Genomic DNA, 15,605 nt, shown 5'->3' on the forward strand with positions numbered 1-15,605 from the left:
AGTCTAGGTTTATGGAAGAATTTATTAACTAAAGGATCCTGGACCTTCTCTTTTTGGGGGAACCTAAAGAACAGAATAGGAACATCTTAGCTGAGCAGATTTAGAAATGATCATGTTTGAGGAGAAAAATATTCCCCTAAGTTCCCTCTGACTTCAGGATTCTGTAATTCAGTGGTTCTCGACTGAAAGCAGGTCTGCCCACCAGGAGATATTTGGCAACAACTGAAGGCTCTTGACTGCTGCAGCTTTGGGTGGTTGGGGCAGTGGGGGCAGGGAGGGAGGTGATACTGGGATCTAGTGGGTGGGGGCCAGGGATGCTGCTAAACCTTCCACAATGCACAGGAGAGACCCTCACAACAAAAAGGAATCTGTTCCAAAATGCCAAAGTACTACTGCAGAGAAACCCCACTATAGCTCCCTAAATGGACCTGCAGCTGGGAGACCTGAATCCCAATCCTGATCCAGCAAGTCATTTCCCTTCTCTGGGCCTCTATTAGCTCATCCATAAACTGAGCAGGTTAGAGGAGATGGGCTCTGTGTATGTACCTTCCAGCTCACAAATTCTGTGATTTTTTTTTTTTTGGCATAACTATGTTCTCATAGTTACCTCATAGTGCTCTCATAGGTACCTCAGCATGGGCAGAGGAACCCCCCCCCCCATTAGAGCTCACTTGAAAAACAAGGAAATTTTACCTTGACTCCTTATTGCTTTTGACTCACAGTTGAAAGTAAGAAAAACCTTGATTTCACCCGTAAGGAGGCCAGATGGTCTGGGCCACTGTCTCTGTGTTTCTAATGTTCCATCACAAAAACAGCTGAGTTATCAGATATAAATTAGGTAAGAGCTGAGTTATCAGATATGAATGGACATTGTTTTGGGTTCAGCTTCATTTTAATTGATTAACAGAGGGAACTCACGAGTCGCTAATTATCAGCTGTAATACAAGGCAAGAAATTCTGCTCCAGTGCAGGAGCAGAAAAACCAGTGTCTCAAAGCCTCAGGTGACCAACCATCTCAGTTTGCCCAGGACTAAGGGTTTACTGGGACGCTGGACTTTCAGTGCTAAAAAGGAGACATCCCAGGGTAAATGGAGGGGGTTGCCTTCTTACCAAATACATCTGTGGTCATGGAATGTTTCTTTTTCTCTCAGCTACAAAGCCGTGTCTTATCATGCCTCAGGCCACAATGTCGCCTACAAGCCAGGAGGCTTCAAGGCCAGCACTGGCTTTGGGCCCAGCAGCAAAAACAAGAAGATATACGATGGGGGTGCCCGCACAGAGGACGAGATGCAATCTCATCCCTCCAAGTACGACTATGTGTAGCATTCCAAGGCACCTCAGCATGGGCAGAAGAACCCCCCAATTAGAGCTCACTTGAAAAACAGGGAAATTTTACCTTGACTCCTTATTGCTTTTGACTCACAGTTGAAAGTAAGAAAAACCTTGATTTCACCCGGAAGGAGGCCTGATGGTCTGGGCCACTGTCTCTGTGTTTCTAATGTTCCATCACAAAAACAGCTGAGTTATCAGATATGAATTAGACGCTACAGTTCACAGTTTCCAATCCTCTGTTTTTTTTTTTAATTTAACCTTTCTAATCTGATGATAGAATGTGGTTTGAATTCCTATCAGACAATAGCTCATCGATGATCTATTTCCCAACTCATCCCCCAGAACAATTCTGAAAGGAAAAAAGGAGAGTCCATCAAAAGACATCATTTCCTACTATTTGATTTTAACCTCCCCGGCCAACTTGGCTACTAATAAACACTGATTGAAGTAGAGCTGATAGGGAAAGATATTTGTAATGTCTCCAGCTCATTATCTGAGTTTTCTTACACTGTGATCTTGACATTACCTGGACTGAAGCGATTTCAGTTTAAGGAAAGCTTTCTGCTTTTGTTGGCATCTGCTAATTCCAGCAAGACGCCCCCAGGGGTCTCCTGGGCTCTCCATTGCAGGTCCTCTTTCTGTCACGGGCCAGAAAGTATCCCTACAAGAATGAGAAGAGGATATTTGTGGGTAATCTGAATATATTTGATATTCTAAATGTAGTTAAAATAAATAATAGATTAGTGAAATGACACACTGTCTCTGAATTAGCTTCACCCCTGCACACGAATAGGAGAAAATGAAAAAATAATAGTTTTGATATTGTCTATATTGACTTTGTAAAAACATACTTTAGTTCAAATTCCATGAAATGTTCCCTGATCCTAATTGTTTCCCTTTGAGCTCTCCAGGACTGTGACTATACATGATAAATACAGCAAAAACCAAATGATGAAACCTAGAGAATGAGTTGAAACCAGTTCTTTCAAAAAACGGCAACAACAAAGTGATGAGCCTAAATATAATGTTATATCACGTGACCCCCGGTGCACACTTGCATGGCTAGAGGTCACTGTCAGTTGACAGTAGCACTTACCTGACACTGTGGTCAGCTTTGTTACTTGGAGAGGTCTTCCCTTCTCTAAATTCACCTACCGTGGTTGGACCATTGGATGTTCAAGAACTGAAAGCTCTTGGCAGCCACACACCTTCCCCGTGTTCACATCACTGCTGCAGAAAGGCTAAACTCCTTCCAGGCCACCAGAATTCCATCTCAGTACCAGAGCCAGAATAGGTCTCCTGAGAACTAAAATAAGGGCAGTCTCTCAAAACTATCTAATCAGAGAGCAGCATTGACACTGGGGGAATCTCACCATCAGGTTATTATTTATGGAAAAAAGTCCTTACACCAATAGCATGTATGAAAGTGGCCTCCAGAAAGAAGGGGGACTATTCATAGGGGTCTTCAGCCTGGACAGTTTGGGAAAAACCAGATCACAGCCCATTAAACTGAGAAGAATTTTATTCAGCAACAGCCAAAATAAATTCAGAGAGACCCTTCTTACTGAGACAGCAATGGTTCTAGGCTATATCAGATAAGGGTATTCATGGAACTCACTGTCTCAGATGGGACAAAGGAGGAATAGATAATTCAAGAAGAAGAAAAAAAGGAAAAAAAAAAAAAAGCAGGGATGGGAGAAGATAAAACAGAGCAATCCGGGGCATGGAGACTGTAAAAGTTCTCACAATCTGACTTGAAGGCCATGGACACAAGGAGCTCTCTTTCCTACCACCAGAAAGTCCCTGGTCAGATCTGAGGCACTGAGGTATGGCTCAGCTGGGTTTTTAATTAGCACACTCTCTAACCAGCACTTCGTTGTTTGCAAGCCTCCATGTAGTTAGATTGTGCTTCGTTAATTTTTGTTGTTGTTTCTCTATCCTATTGTATATGCATTGACTATTGACCTGCATGTTTTGTGAACTAAATATTAAAATTACTATTATCTCACATTTGAACAGCTCCTGCTCTTTTGTCCTAAGCTTCAAGACATAGAGGGGGGAGTCTTAGCACCTCAAAGCTAAGGGCATCATCTGGAATGTTTCTTTTTTTTTTTTTTAATTTGCAGTCTTTGTTACTTATTTTACTTTATTTTTTTTAATAAATTAATTTTTATTGGTGTTCAATTTACCAACATACAGAATAACACCCAGTGCTCATCCCGTCAAGTGTCCCCCTCAGTGCCCGTCACCCACTCACCCCCACCCCCCGCCCTCCTCCCCCTCCACCACCCCTAGTTCATTTCCCAGAGTTAGAAGTCTTTATGTTCTGTCTCCCTTTCTGATATTTCCCACACATTTCTTCTCCCTTCCCTTATATTCCCTTTCACTATTATTCATATTTCCCAAATGAATGAGAACATACACTGTTTGTCCTTCTCCGATTGACTTACTTCACTCAGCATAATACCCTCCAGTTCCATCCACGTTGAAGCAAATGGTGGGTATTTGTCATTTCTAATGGCTGAGGAATATTCCATTGTATACATAAACCACATCTTCTTTATCCATTCATCTTTCGATGGACACCGAGGCTCCTTCCACAGTTTGGCTATTGTAGACATGGCTGCTAGAAACATCGGGGTGCAGGTGTCCCGGCTTTTCATTGCATCTGAATCTTTGGGGTAAATCCCTAACAGTGCAATTGCTGGGTCGTAGGGCAGGTCTATTTTTAACTCTTTGAGGAACCTCCACACAGTTTTCCAGAGTGGCTGCACCAGTTCACATTCCCACCAACAGTGAAAGAGTGTTCCCTTTTCTCCGCATCCTCTCCAACATTTGTGGTTTCCTGCGTTGTTAATTTTCCCCATTCTCACTGGTGTGAGGTGGTATCTCATTGTGGTTTTGATTTGTATTTCCCTGATGGCAAGTGATGCAGAGCATTTTCTCATGTGCATGTTGGCCATGTCTATGTCTTCCTCTGTGAGATTTCTCTTCATGTCTTTTGCCCATTTCATGATTGGATTGTTTGTTTCTTTGCTGTTGAGTTTAATAAGTTCTTTATAGATTTTGGAAACTAGCCCTTTATCTGATATGTTATTTGCAAATATCTTCTCCCATTCTGTAGGTTGTCTTTGAGTTTTGTTGACTGTATCCTTTGCTGTGCAAAAGCTTCTTATCTTGATGAAGTCCCAATAGTTCATTTTTGCTTTTGTTTCTTTTGCTTTCGTGGATGTATCTTGCAAGAAGTTACTGTGGCCAAGTTCAAAAAGGGTGTTGCCTGTGTTCTCCTCTAGGATTTTGATGGAATCTTGTCTCACATTTAGATCTTTCATCCATTTTGAGTTTATCTTTGTGTATGGTGCAAGAGAGTGGTCTAGTTTCATTCCTCTCCATGTGGATGTCCAATTTTCCCAGCACCATTTATTGAAGAGACTGTCTTTCTTCCAGTGGATCGTCTTTCCTCCTTTATCGAATATTAGTTGACCATAAAGTTCAGGGTCCACTTCTGGGTTCTCTATTCTGTTCCATTGATCTATGTGTCTGTTTTTGTGCCAGTACCACACTGTCTTGATGACCACAGCTTTGTAGTACAACCTGAAATCTGGCATTGTGATGCCCCCAGATATGGTTTTCTTTTTTAAAATATCTGGAATGTTTCTGCTTGCAGCATCTGTCTACTTGGCAGTAGCCTGGTTGCTGGGAGGCCAAGGAGATCTGATCCCACCCACTTAGTTCCTACAAGTTGGGAAGCCTGAATCAAAGGGGATTTCCAGAGCAGCCAAGCATGGGGCATGGGATCCAAGGACCATGGTTAGCCTGTCTGACCCTCAGTGTACCAGCCTGAAGCGTTTAATGTCATTGGCCTGCCCATGAGCCAACGCCGGTCTTCTTAAGGCTGTCAAGGTCTGGCTTCACCGGCTTCATTAGCTGTACTCACCGAGGATGAATCAAGCTAAGGAAAAACATGAGCTATAGAGTCAGAACAGCCCAATCTCAAATTTGGGCCACCACTTCCCAGCTGTGTTAGCTTGAGCAAAGTATTTAATTTTTCTGAGTCTCAGTTTCTACAGAGTGGGGATAATAAGCATAATGAAATAATGCAAGTAAAGGACCTATCTAAGTGACAAACACTCAACTTGCATAACTTTAAGACAAACAGGGAATTGACTTAGGGAAGTGGGACATCTGAGGCCAGTATTGGTTTCAGGCATAGCTGTATCAAGGGATATGACTGAGATTCTACTTTTTTCTGTCCGCACCTCAGTTCTGCTTTCCTCTCTGTTGGTTTCCTTCCCAGGCAGGATGTCCCCACAGGATAATAATGATGGCTGCTCATAGTTCTAGGCATATGCCATCTTTCAGCTAGGGTACTTTGCCAAAAGGAAGTATCTCTTTCCTGATAACTGTAGGAGAAAAAAAAAATCCTGATAAAACTTATTGGGTTCTTTGAGTCACATAACCACTCCTAAACATCTTCATACAACCAGAGCAGTGGTATTTAGCTTAGCTAAGCCTGGGTCCCACAGCCAAAATATAGAAATTTGTTGTACACACAATGGACCCAGAATCGTTAGAAATTGGGCAAATTCATTGCTTTGCCTCATTTATTACCCCTTTGGTTGCCTGATGTCGAGACAACCTCCAAACCTTTCTGACCAGTTACCTAATAGCATAGTATTTATAGTACAGAGAGAAACGATCTGAGAGATTACTCTAGTTCTCACAGAAAATGGATAATTAAACCTTAAAATGGCAAAAACTTTACATTCAATTTTAAACAAATGGGATTACAAAACCAGTTAGTAGAAAACTATCCTCAGTTATAGACTTTTGAGTCATTTAAATTAGATTTCTTAAGATTAGGGGCATTTTGAAGACTCCCATGCAAAGACATAAATGAATCAAATCATAGCATATGTGCTCAAAATATGACTCACCACCATTATCCATAAAAATCACCTGAGGGATCTCAAGCTGATGACTACTGAGTATTCCTCTGTCACCACCTTGATGTCCAAAAGAAAGGAGATTTAATCAATGTCTCCATGGGATGGCCAATTCTTGTAGCTTTTTCTAGAGTAATAAGCAACCCTGCCCTGCCTCCACAGGACATTACACAGGGTCAACCACAGCAATAGGCACAGTTTTTTCCAAAGGACCTGGCATCTCACACTGCCACTTTCCACTGGTGAGAACACTGGACTCAGAATCAGAAACCTGAACTTCTTGTCCTAACTCCACGGGCAACCAGCTTATGTGAACTTGAAGGATCAATTACAATAATTCACATTACTTTTTTATTAACTCCTTGTGATCATCAGTACTGCATTTAGGGTGTTACTGATTTCCTCTCTAATCCTCCCACAAATCTTTTTTTTTTTATAAATTAATTTTTATTAGTGTTCAATTTACCAACATACGAATAACACCGTGCTCATTCCCGTCAAGTGTACCCCTCAGTGCATCACCATTACCCCCACCCCACCTCTCCCCCTCACCACCCCTAGTTCATTTCCCAGAGTTAGAAGTCTTTTATGTTCTGTCTCCCTTTCTGTTATTTCTCACAATTTCTTCTCCTTCCTTATATTCCCTTTCACATTTATTCATTTCCCCAAATGAATGAGAACATACACGTTTGTCTTCTCGGTTACTGTGGCCAAGTTCTAAAAGGGGTTGGCTGAGTTCTCTCTGGGATTTGATGGAATCTTGTCTCCATTTTGATCTTTATCTATTTTGAGTTTATCTTTGTGTATGGTGCAAGAGAGTGGTCCAGTTTCATACTTCTGCCATGTGGATGTCCAATTTTCCCCGCACATTTATAGAGAGACTGTCTTTCTTCAGTGGATCGTCTTTCTCCTTTATCGTAATAATTAGTTGACATAACGTTCAGGTCCATTCTGGGTTCTCTTTTCTGTTCCCATTGATCTATGTGTCTGTTTTTGTGCAAGTACCACACTGTCTTGATGAACACAGCTTTGTAGTAAAACCTGAAAATCTGGCATTGTGATGCCCCCAGATATGTTTTCTTTTGTAAAATTCCCTGGCTGTTGGGGTTTTTTCTGATTCCACACAAATCTTAAATAATTTGTTCCTAAGTCTCTGAAGAAAGTCCATGGTATTTTGATAGGGATTGGCATTATAACGTGTAATTGCCTGGGTAAACATAGACATTTTCTCAATATTAATTCTGCCAATCATGAGCATGGAATATTTTTCCATCTCTTGTGTCTTCCTCAATTCTTTCGAAGTGTTCTATAGTTTTTAGGGTATATTTGAGAACCATTTGAATGGTAAATGGTTCTCTAACTTTTTTTTCAGGATGTAGGAGTCTTCTGTCTTAAATGAGTCTTTGTAGGGGCAAATAGATGGGTCCTGCTTTTTTATCCAGTCTGAACCCTGCACCTTTTGATGGGGTCATTAAGCCATTCAGTTCAGAGTTTTTACGTATTGAAGATATGAGTCTTAGTGTCATCATGATATTATTCGTCCCTTGTTTTTGTGGATTGTTCCATGAACTTCTTCTTAACGGGGGTTTTAAGAGTCCCCCTTAAAATTTTTGCAGAGCTGGTTTGGAGGTCATATATTTTTCAGTTCTGCCTGTCTTGGATGTTTTATCTCTCCTTCATTTTGAATGAGAGCTTGCTGGTTAAAGTATTCTTGGTTGCATGTTCTTTCATTTAGGACCCTGAATTAATATCTGCCAGCCCTTTCTGGCCTGCCAGGTCTCTGTGGATGAGGTTGCTGTTACTAATATTCCTCCCCAGAAAGTCAGGGACTTCTTGTCTCTTGCTGCTTTAAGGATCTTCGCTTTATCTTTGGAATTTGCAAGCTTCACTATTAGATGTCGAGGTGGTTGACGGTTTTTATTGATTTAGGAGGGGATCTCTCTATTTCTGGATCTGAATGCCTGTTTCCCTTCCAGATTGCGGAAAGTTTTCAGCTAGGATTTGTTCAAATACATATTCTGGCCCTCAGTTCCTTTTTTTCGGCGCCACTTGGACCAATTAACGAAGGTTTTTCTTCCTCAGACTGTCATTTATTTGCCTTAATCTGTCTTCATGGTCCCTTATTGATTGTCTATTTGTTCCTCAGTTTCCCTCTTTGCCATTAAGTGTCTTCTATGTCACTCACTCGTTCTTCCCTCGTTACCTGTCGTTAGGACTTTAGTTTGGTTTGATCTCATTCATTGATTTTTAATTTCTGCTTGATTGGATCTAAATTTGCAGTAGGATGTCTCGTGAGTCCTTAATGCTTTTTTTCTAGAGCCACCAGTAGCTGTAGAATAGTGCTTCTGAATTGGCTTTCATTGACATTGAAGGGTATCCAGATTTTGTAATTGTGGGTGAGAGGGTGTTTCTGATTTTCTTTTGAGGTGATGTTTTCTTCTAGTCATTTTGCTCAGTGCAGAGTGGCCAAAGACAAGTTGTATTGGAACAGGGGGAGTAATCACAGGTCTCTAGCTGGGTTTTCTGGGTAGGGGCTGCTGTGCTGATTTTTCAGAGGTGTTAGCACTTGGGGGAGCTGCTCTGCCCTAGCCTGCTGCAGGGCTCAGGGGGTTGTTTTACCCGTGGAACCCAGGAGGAACAGCAGCAGTTGCTATGGCAGCTCTGGAAGCTGGATTTCAGCCTCTGCAGGGAACTACGGCCTCGGGGCTCTCGGTTCTCCGTCTGCAGGCCTGGAGGCTCCGGGGCGGGGCCGTGATCTGTCAGCTCGGGGCAGGAGAGTCCTTGCTGTCCTGGGCCCTCCCAGCTCTGCTGTCCGGGGAGGCCGGATCCTGGGCTGTGTCCCGGCGCCCTGTGCTCCGGGGCTGCGCGTTGTTGGATTCGGCTCCCGCCGCAGCCCCTCGCGGAGCCGACCGCCGAGCCTTCCGAAGCTGCTCGGACGGTCGCGCCGTGCGCGCTGCAGCCTTAGGTGAGCTCGGTGCACTCCTGCGCTCGCAGGTGTCTGTTTGTGTCCCCCGGGAGCCCGAGGGATCCCGCCCTCCATGGGTCCTGCTCCAACTCCCTGCGGGCCCCTTTCCGCGCCGGGGAGGTTGGTGCAGCTCCTGCTCCTCCGGGACGGGGCTCTCTGTTCTGGGGACACTGCCGGCCTCAGCCCGCTCCGCGGGCCCCTCCCCCTCGGAGGCTTTGTTCTTTATTTCCTTTCCCCGTTTCCTACCGGGATGAAGCGCGAATTTCTCATGTAGCATTCCAGTTGCTCTCTTTAGATCTCGAGGCCTAATTCGTAGATTTTCAGCGATGATTTGAAGGTTATCTAGGTATTTTGTGGGGACAGGTGATGGGGACCCTGCCTCCCTTCTCTTCTTCTCTCCTCGCTCATCTTGCCCCTCCTCTCCAACAATCTTGATCTCACTCCACTAACCTACAACCTACAACCTTTCAAAGTGAGCAGCACAAATCTTGCAGACATGGGTCAGCAACCATACACACACACACACACAAATGCACACTCACAGATACACACACTCAAATACCCATTTATATTTCAGGATCCTCAGCAGGAACCATAATTTCTTTGATTTTTCAAATCTTAGGCATTGCAGGTGCCTCAGAACTGCTTTTGAACTATTTCATTCCTCAAGCTGAAGCCAGGCTGGTTTTTTATACCTACCAATCCACAGTTTAAAAAGAAAGAGATTATTCTCTTTGTAATAGCTCAAATTAATATGAAGTGAATATTAAAAGGTATTAAGGGTTGAAGATAAACAGTTTCCTTTTGGTTTAATATTGAGTGCAAGATACTGTATCATGGAGACAAAATGCCACTAAAGTATTTAATTAGGTACCAAAAAAAAAAGTTCTGACAGTGACAGGTTTTAGTGTGCATACAACCACAATACTCAATAGTAAAAGCAACTACTACCTAATGACCAAAGAAGATGAAATCTCTTAGCCACCGCTATCATAGGGGTTGCTGGAAGAAAACAGACTTCTTCCATAGAGAGCCTTCCAGGGGGAGCTAGGTCCTGTGTGGAGACAAGAAACATACAACTCCCTTCATAGAAAACCTCATATTTTGTTCTGTCAACTTAGATTTTTGGAGGAATGTAAAGATAATTTTTTATGTAATATAAAAGAAAGCTAAAAATATTTGTTCTTTAATGGAGCAATCTCTCTTTTTTGAAATTCCCCTAAGGAAATAATCATAAATATTTATGCCCAAAGATATATGCTAATTGTTTAGAATAATAAAACTGAATCCAAAGTTATTTTTAAAGTGGTTGCTTCTGGTTGGGGATGGATTCCAACCAGGGTTTGTCTGGCTCCACATCTCACTCTCTTTCTACTATGCCAGTGTGAATCTCACTAAACAGGCAAACTAAATACATACATGGAAGGAAGGAAGGAAGGAAGGAAGGAAGGAAGGAAGGAAGGAAGGAAGGAAGGAATCTAAAGAAAAAGGTATCTGTCTATGAATCCAAGAAGCATAGTACTTAAAACAATATACTGTAAATTCAGTTTTTAATTCTCATGTTTAAAACAATGTCAAACAAGAGAAAATTTATTGTAAATGGTGGACAATTGGTGGGAATGGAGAACACCAGGCTAACTGATCCCTTCCGAGCTGTCACATTCACCTCAGCAAAGCTCTTAGTGCGCTATGGGACGTGTGTGTGCTTTAAGGGCTTCCGAACCAGAAAAGACTGTGGTATGATGCCATCCAAAGGGCAGGTAAACCCCAGCGTCCCCAAAGTGCCCTGTCTGCAGATGAAATCCTCCAGTGGTGGCAGCTGAAGCCACTCAGAGGTCCTTGAGGTTGGGTTTGGGCCAAGGAACGCCATCTCAGCATTAATCTTAGGTTGAAGTCCCCAACACTGGAGTCTGAGTCAGTCTCCACTAACCTTATAGAGACTTCCTGTTCCCCTCTTGTGTCAAGTAGAGCTGGATGTGGCTGGTCTGAGGTTTTTGGCCAGTCCACTCTTTCCCTGTTATCAAAGCAGCCGTCCTTAGTCCTCATTGACTCTAAAAAGCTTATTTGTTTTAATTCAACAAGCCAACCTGAATTTCCCCAAAGAATTTTTTGAAAGATGAAATATCAAACATGTTAAGCATGTAGGACTTTGCCACCCATACTTAATGGCCGAAGGAGGACAGTTGCCATGGCAATGGCTCTGGAAAGGATGATGGAGTGAGGCTGAAGGGTGAATAAACTACCTTAACAGGGCACAGGCTGCCCAGCCAGCCCCTTATGATACTGGAAGTGTTTGCCCAAGTCTTAGTAGTTAAGTCATAATTTAGAGAGAGAAAAACAAAAATGCCCCTTTACAAGCAAAATGTTGAGGGGTGGGAGTGAGGGGTCAGAATGAGTAGAGATATTTTGAATGTCAGTGGTGAGTGCATGTGACCATCTTCTTGTGAGGACTGGTACAGCCCTCCCACCAGTAGCTGTCATGCAGACAGACTCCCATCTGGCTGCAGAGGGGCACAGCCCATAGAACAGAGAGAACCCAATGAAGGCTCTTGGAGAGCTGGTGTCGGGATGACTCTCACAGCCTCTATGGCAACACACAGCAAGACTACCTGGCTCATTCCCTGGGACCCAGTAGTTCCATTCTTGGGAATCTTCTGAGAGAAAGTCAGCCTAGCTGTGGTCTTGCCAAGGGAATCATCGGTGGAAGACTGGGGTACGGAGAATGTGAAAAGAAACTTGAGGGATCCCTGGGTGGCGCAGTGGTTTGGCGCCTGCCTTTGGCCCAGGGCACGATCCTGGAGACCCGGGATCGAATCCCACGTCGGGCTCCCGGGGCATGGAGCCTGCTTCTCCCTCTGCCTATGTCTCTGCCTCTCTCTCTCTCTCTCTCTCTCTCTCTCTCTCTCTCTCTCATAAATAAATAAATAAAAATCAAAAAAAAAAAAAGAAACTTGATAATGCTATCATTCCAGACACATATCTGTGCATGTCCAAGGAATACTTTGGAAAGTGGTAGAAGAAAGCTGAACAAAAATAAAGTCTTGACTTCAAAAAATCAGGATTCAATCCACATGGAAAGAATAAGTTCCCCCCTTGGAGAATTTGTTAAAAAAAAAAATCCTGTGTACTACACAGGTTCCCATTCCTGCCAGGGCTGTGTGCCTACAAAAAGGGCATGTGTGTGATGGGGGCGGGAGGGAAGGTTTTAGATACCAAAACCACCAGCAAATGTCTGTCTAGATGTATTGATGAAGTTTCTGACTTTCTATATGATTTACTTCCCTCTTGGGCTTTTGAAGGTATAATATAGAAGTCCAGGTTACAAAATAACCCATTTTCAAATAAACCATTAAGTTTAAACCAGGGAAGTTAATCAGAACTAAGACTACATTCTTTTGCTCTTAAGAAGTTCTGAAGAGCAGCAATATAGTCTTCTGCCTTAAATTGTTATTCTCCTTACAAGGATTTTATTGAAGTGGAATGAGTGGCAAACTTAGTGGGAAAAAAAATTTTCCCTCTTCTGTATGTACTTATTATTTAACATTATTCAGATAATTCTAATTATCCTCTCCTTCTACTTTATTTATAGATAATTGCAAAAATGAAGAGGAGATTATTGACATTTGGCTCTGAACGTGGTGTCTAGAACTTAAAATTCTTCCCTCAGTACCCATGGTTGCCCAGTTCTTAGAACCAACAGTCCCTCAATTCATTGCAGTTTCACTAAGTCTTTAAATATTTGAAAACTGTTATTGCTGAATGTTTCCTTAGTAAATTAGTCCAGACCCAAATCAAATACAGGTTGTTTGTATTTGTGATTTTTTTTATTTGTTCTTGAAACCAAAATGCCAATACCATTCATCTGAGAACAAGAGCACAAGGAACATACCTCATAAGTGCAAATGAATGTGGTGGATTTCAGAAAAACACATATTACACACATTATCTTGAATTCAAACAGTCATGAAAGCCTGAAGTACAGTGTTCATCCACATTGATGTGAATAAAAATGAATCGCCACTGTTTGGGAAAGCATTTTGAAGCAAACACCAACTTTTTTTACCTTTTCCCCTCCCCCATCAAAAATTTTAAAAAAAGATATACATAGAACAAAGGAAACAAAAGGCTGAAGGTGCAAAGAAGTTAAGTGCAGAGTTGTTGTTTTTAATTCTATAAAGCCAGAAAAGGGACAAAAACGATCCTAACAGCAGGAGAGAAGTTAAACTATAGCATGCCAGCATAATGAAATATAATGGAGAAAATAAAATTGTGCTTAAGAAATGGTCATAACAGATGGAGAAATTCTCATCATTTCATGTTACAAGAAAGGGTAGAATTGATTATTTTAAATACACTATGATCTGAATCAGGAGGGAAACAGACAAGAATCTGTAAGGAAATGCATCAAACTATAAACAGTCCTGGTCTTTAAGTGCTGAGACTTGGGTAAGTTTACTTTCTTCTATTCTGCTTTTCTTCATCTTGTGTAAGGGGCATGTAGTTTTTATGTTTGCATTGAAAATAAACGTTTTGAAAGACCTACACAAGTTCTGTTACCTCATAGCATTCCCCACCCTCTTTGTTCTTGCCTGCTTCTGCTATAGAGGCTGGAAAAGCTCAGTCACTTTTCCAGCCACTTTTGTCCTAGCAAAAGAAGCCACATGGCACCATTCCAGCCATGAGATGTGAGTGGAAGGCTGGGCCCTGTCTTTGCCCTCTCCCCTTCTTCCTGCCTAGAATGCAGACGCAGTGAGCAAGTGGGGCTGTAGCAGCTATCTAGGAACCATGCTGGAGAGGCCAAACAATCGCATGCTGGTAGTAACATTGTCAGGCACTAAACTAATGCCAGAGGCTGAGATTGTTAAGACCATGATGAAAAAGTACTAGAGGAAGCCGTGTGGCAGCAAGGCCAAGAGCAGAGATTCTCGGTCATTACAGGCATGTGGACAGATTTTGTAAATACTGATGCCCAGGTCCTAATCCTGGAAATTTTGATTTAATTGGTCTAGGCAGTCATCTGGGCATCAGAACTTTTAAAAGCTCCCCAGGTGGTCTGGCCAGGGTTGAGAACCACATTCTGGAGGCATATAGAAAAAGAAGTCAGAGGTAATGCCACACTACTCAAGGATTCAGACTTCCCATTATGTGAAACCAATCAACCCCACTGTTACTGGATTTTCTGTTACTGGAAGTTGGCTGTATTCCTACCTGATGCAATTGTACTGTTTCCTAAGACTGGCCTAAGTATGTACATACATCAATTTAAAACTGGTAAAATTCCAGGACACATACTGGTCACATAGAGATTTCTGTTTCTCAGTCTGGACTTTTCCCCCTTGGGAATCACACCCAAGCAAAGACTAGATTTATGAAAGTATATAAAAGTACAGTTTTGCTGCCAAGACATCAACCCCAAACTGAAGACCTCATGCCCTCTCATTCCTTCTATGCCTCCACTGGTATTGTCCCACTGTGGCAGAGACCATGAAGCATCACAAAAATCTCACATGGCTTCTGCCCCCGGCCCCAGACGCCCTCCTCTTGATGTTAGTACATGGCTATACGTCTAAACCGTAGGCCTTTGCTACTCAAGGACCAGTGCGTTGGGTATTACCAGGAGCTTGTTAGAAATGCAGAATCTCCATGCTGTCCCAGATTATTGAATCAGAATCTGCATTCTAACGAGATCCTCAAGTAATTTGTATGCTCATTGAAATTTGAGAGGCTCTGACATCAGAAATAGCTAGAATTAACTATGTTTAAAGCAGTGGTTGTCTTTCTAACACATTCCCATTTTGGTTCCTCTTTTGCTGTTTAAAAAAAATGGGGACAAGGAGGAAGACTGAGCAGACAGAGGCAAAGTTGTACTAGGGCTGTGGTGAACAGCCAGAAAGACATGCCTGCCTATGTAATCATCAGGCTTTTGGGTTTTCTCTCCCCTCCCCTCCTCTCACCTGCCCTCCCCTCCCATCCCCTCTCTTGCCCTCCCCTGCCCAGGCTGGGGCTGGGACCTGGAGCCCTCTCAGATCTCTCTCCATTGGTATACCCATCCCAGGTGAATACTCCACCCACCAGCCAGAAGGAATGGGAAAAGGAGCAAATTAAATTCCTTCTTTTAACCTTTTTGCTACAGTAAATATGCCAATCCCACAGCAAGCTCTTTAGGGAAGTAAAATTTCAGACAACTTTGAAGGGAAAAAATTAATTACCACATTTTGTGTGTCTAGAAAGAAAATAGAAATTTTCCTTGGGGGAAATGAAGGGACAGAGAAGGGGGAGGTGGGGCAGGAGAAGTGGAAGCTATACGTCCACCTCTCGGGAATTCACCCACAACAGAAGATACCACCATGTGGGAGATCTGC

The 15,605-nt window shown here is 42.6% G+C and overlaps 2 protein-coding genes across 4 annotated transcripts in view; one reads left to right on the top strand and one right to left on the bottom strand.

Moving 5' to 3' along the window:
* CLDN18 (claudin 18) overlaps positions 1 to 1,865 on the top strand; it is a 27,993-nt gene extending 26,128 nt beyond the window's left edge. For both annotated transcript variants that reach the window (XM_055320942.1, XM_055320941.1), the window contains exon 5: positions 1,152 to 1,865. In XM_055320942.1, the coding sequence (XP_055176917.1) occupies positions 1,152 to 1,323 (172 nt within the window). In that variant the 3' untranslated portion in view covers positions 1,324 to 1,865. The remainder of the gene's footprint in view (positions 1 to 1,151) is intronic.
* The window catches only part of DZIP1L (DAZ interacting zinc finger protein 1 like), a 124,670-nt gene that overhangs the window by 3,093 nt on the left and 105,972 nt on the right, over positions 1 to 15,605 (bottom strand). For both annotated transcript variants that reach the window (XR_008663900.1, XR_008663899.1), the window contains exon 37: positions 1,859 to 2,638. The gene's annotated coding sequence lies outside the window, so the exon portion shown is untranslated. The remainder of the gene's footprint in view (positions 1 to 1,858; positions 2,639 to 15,605) is intronic.

Source organism: Nyctereutes procyonoides, unplaced genomic scaffold (assembly GCF_905146905.1).
Source record: "Nyctereutes procyonoides isolate TBG_1078 unplaced genomic scaffold, NYPRO_anot_genome, whole genome shotgun sequence".
Taxonomy (NCBI): domain Eukaryota; kingdom Metazoa; phylum Chordata; class Mammalia; order Carnivora; family Canidae; genus Nyctereutes; species Nyctereutes procyonoides.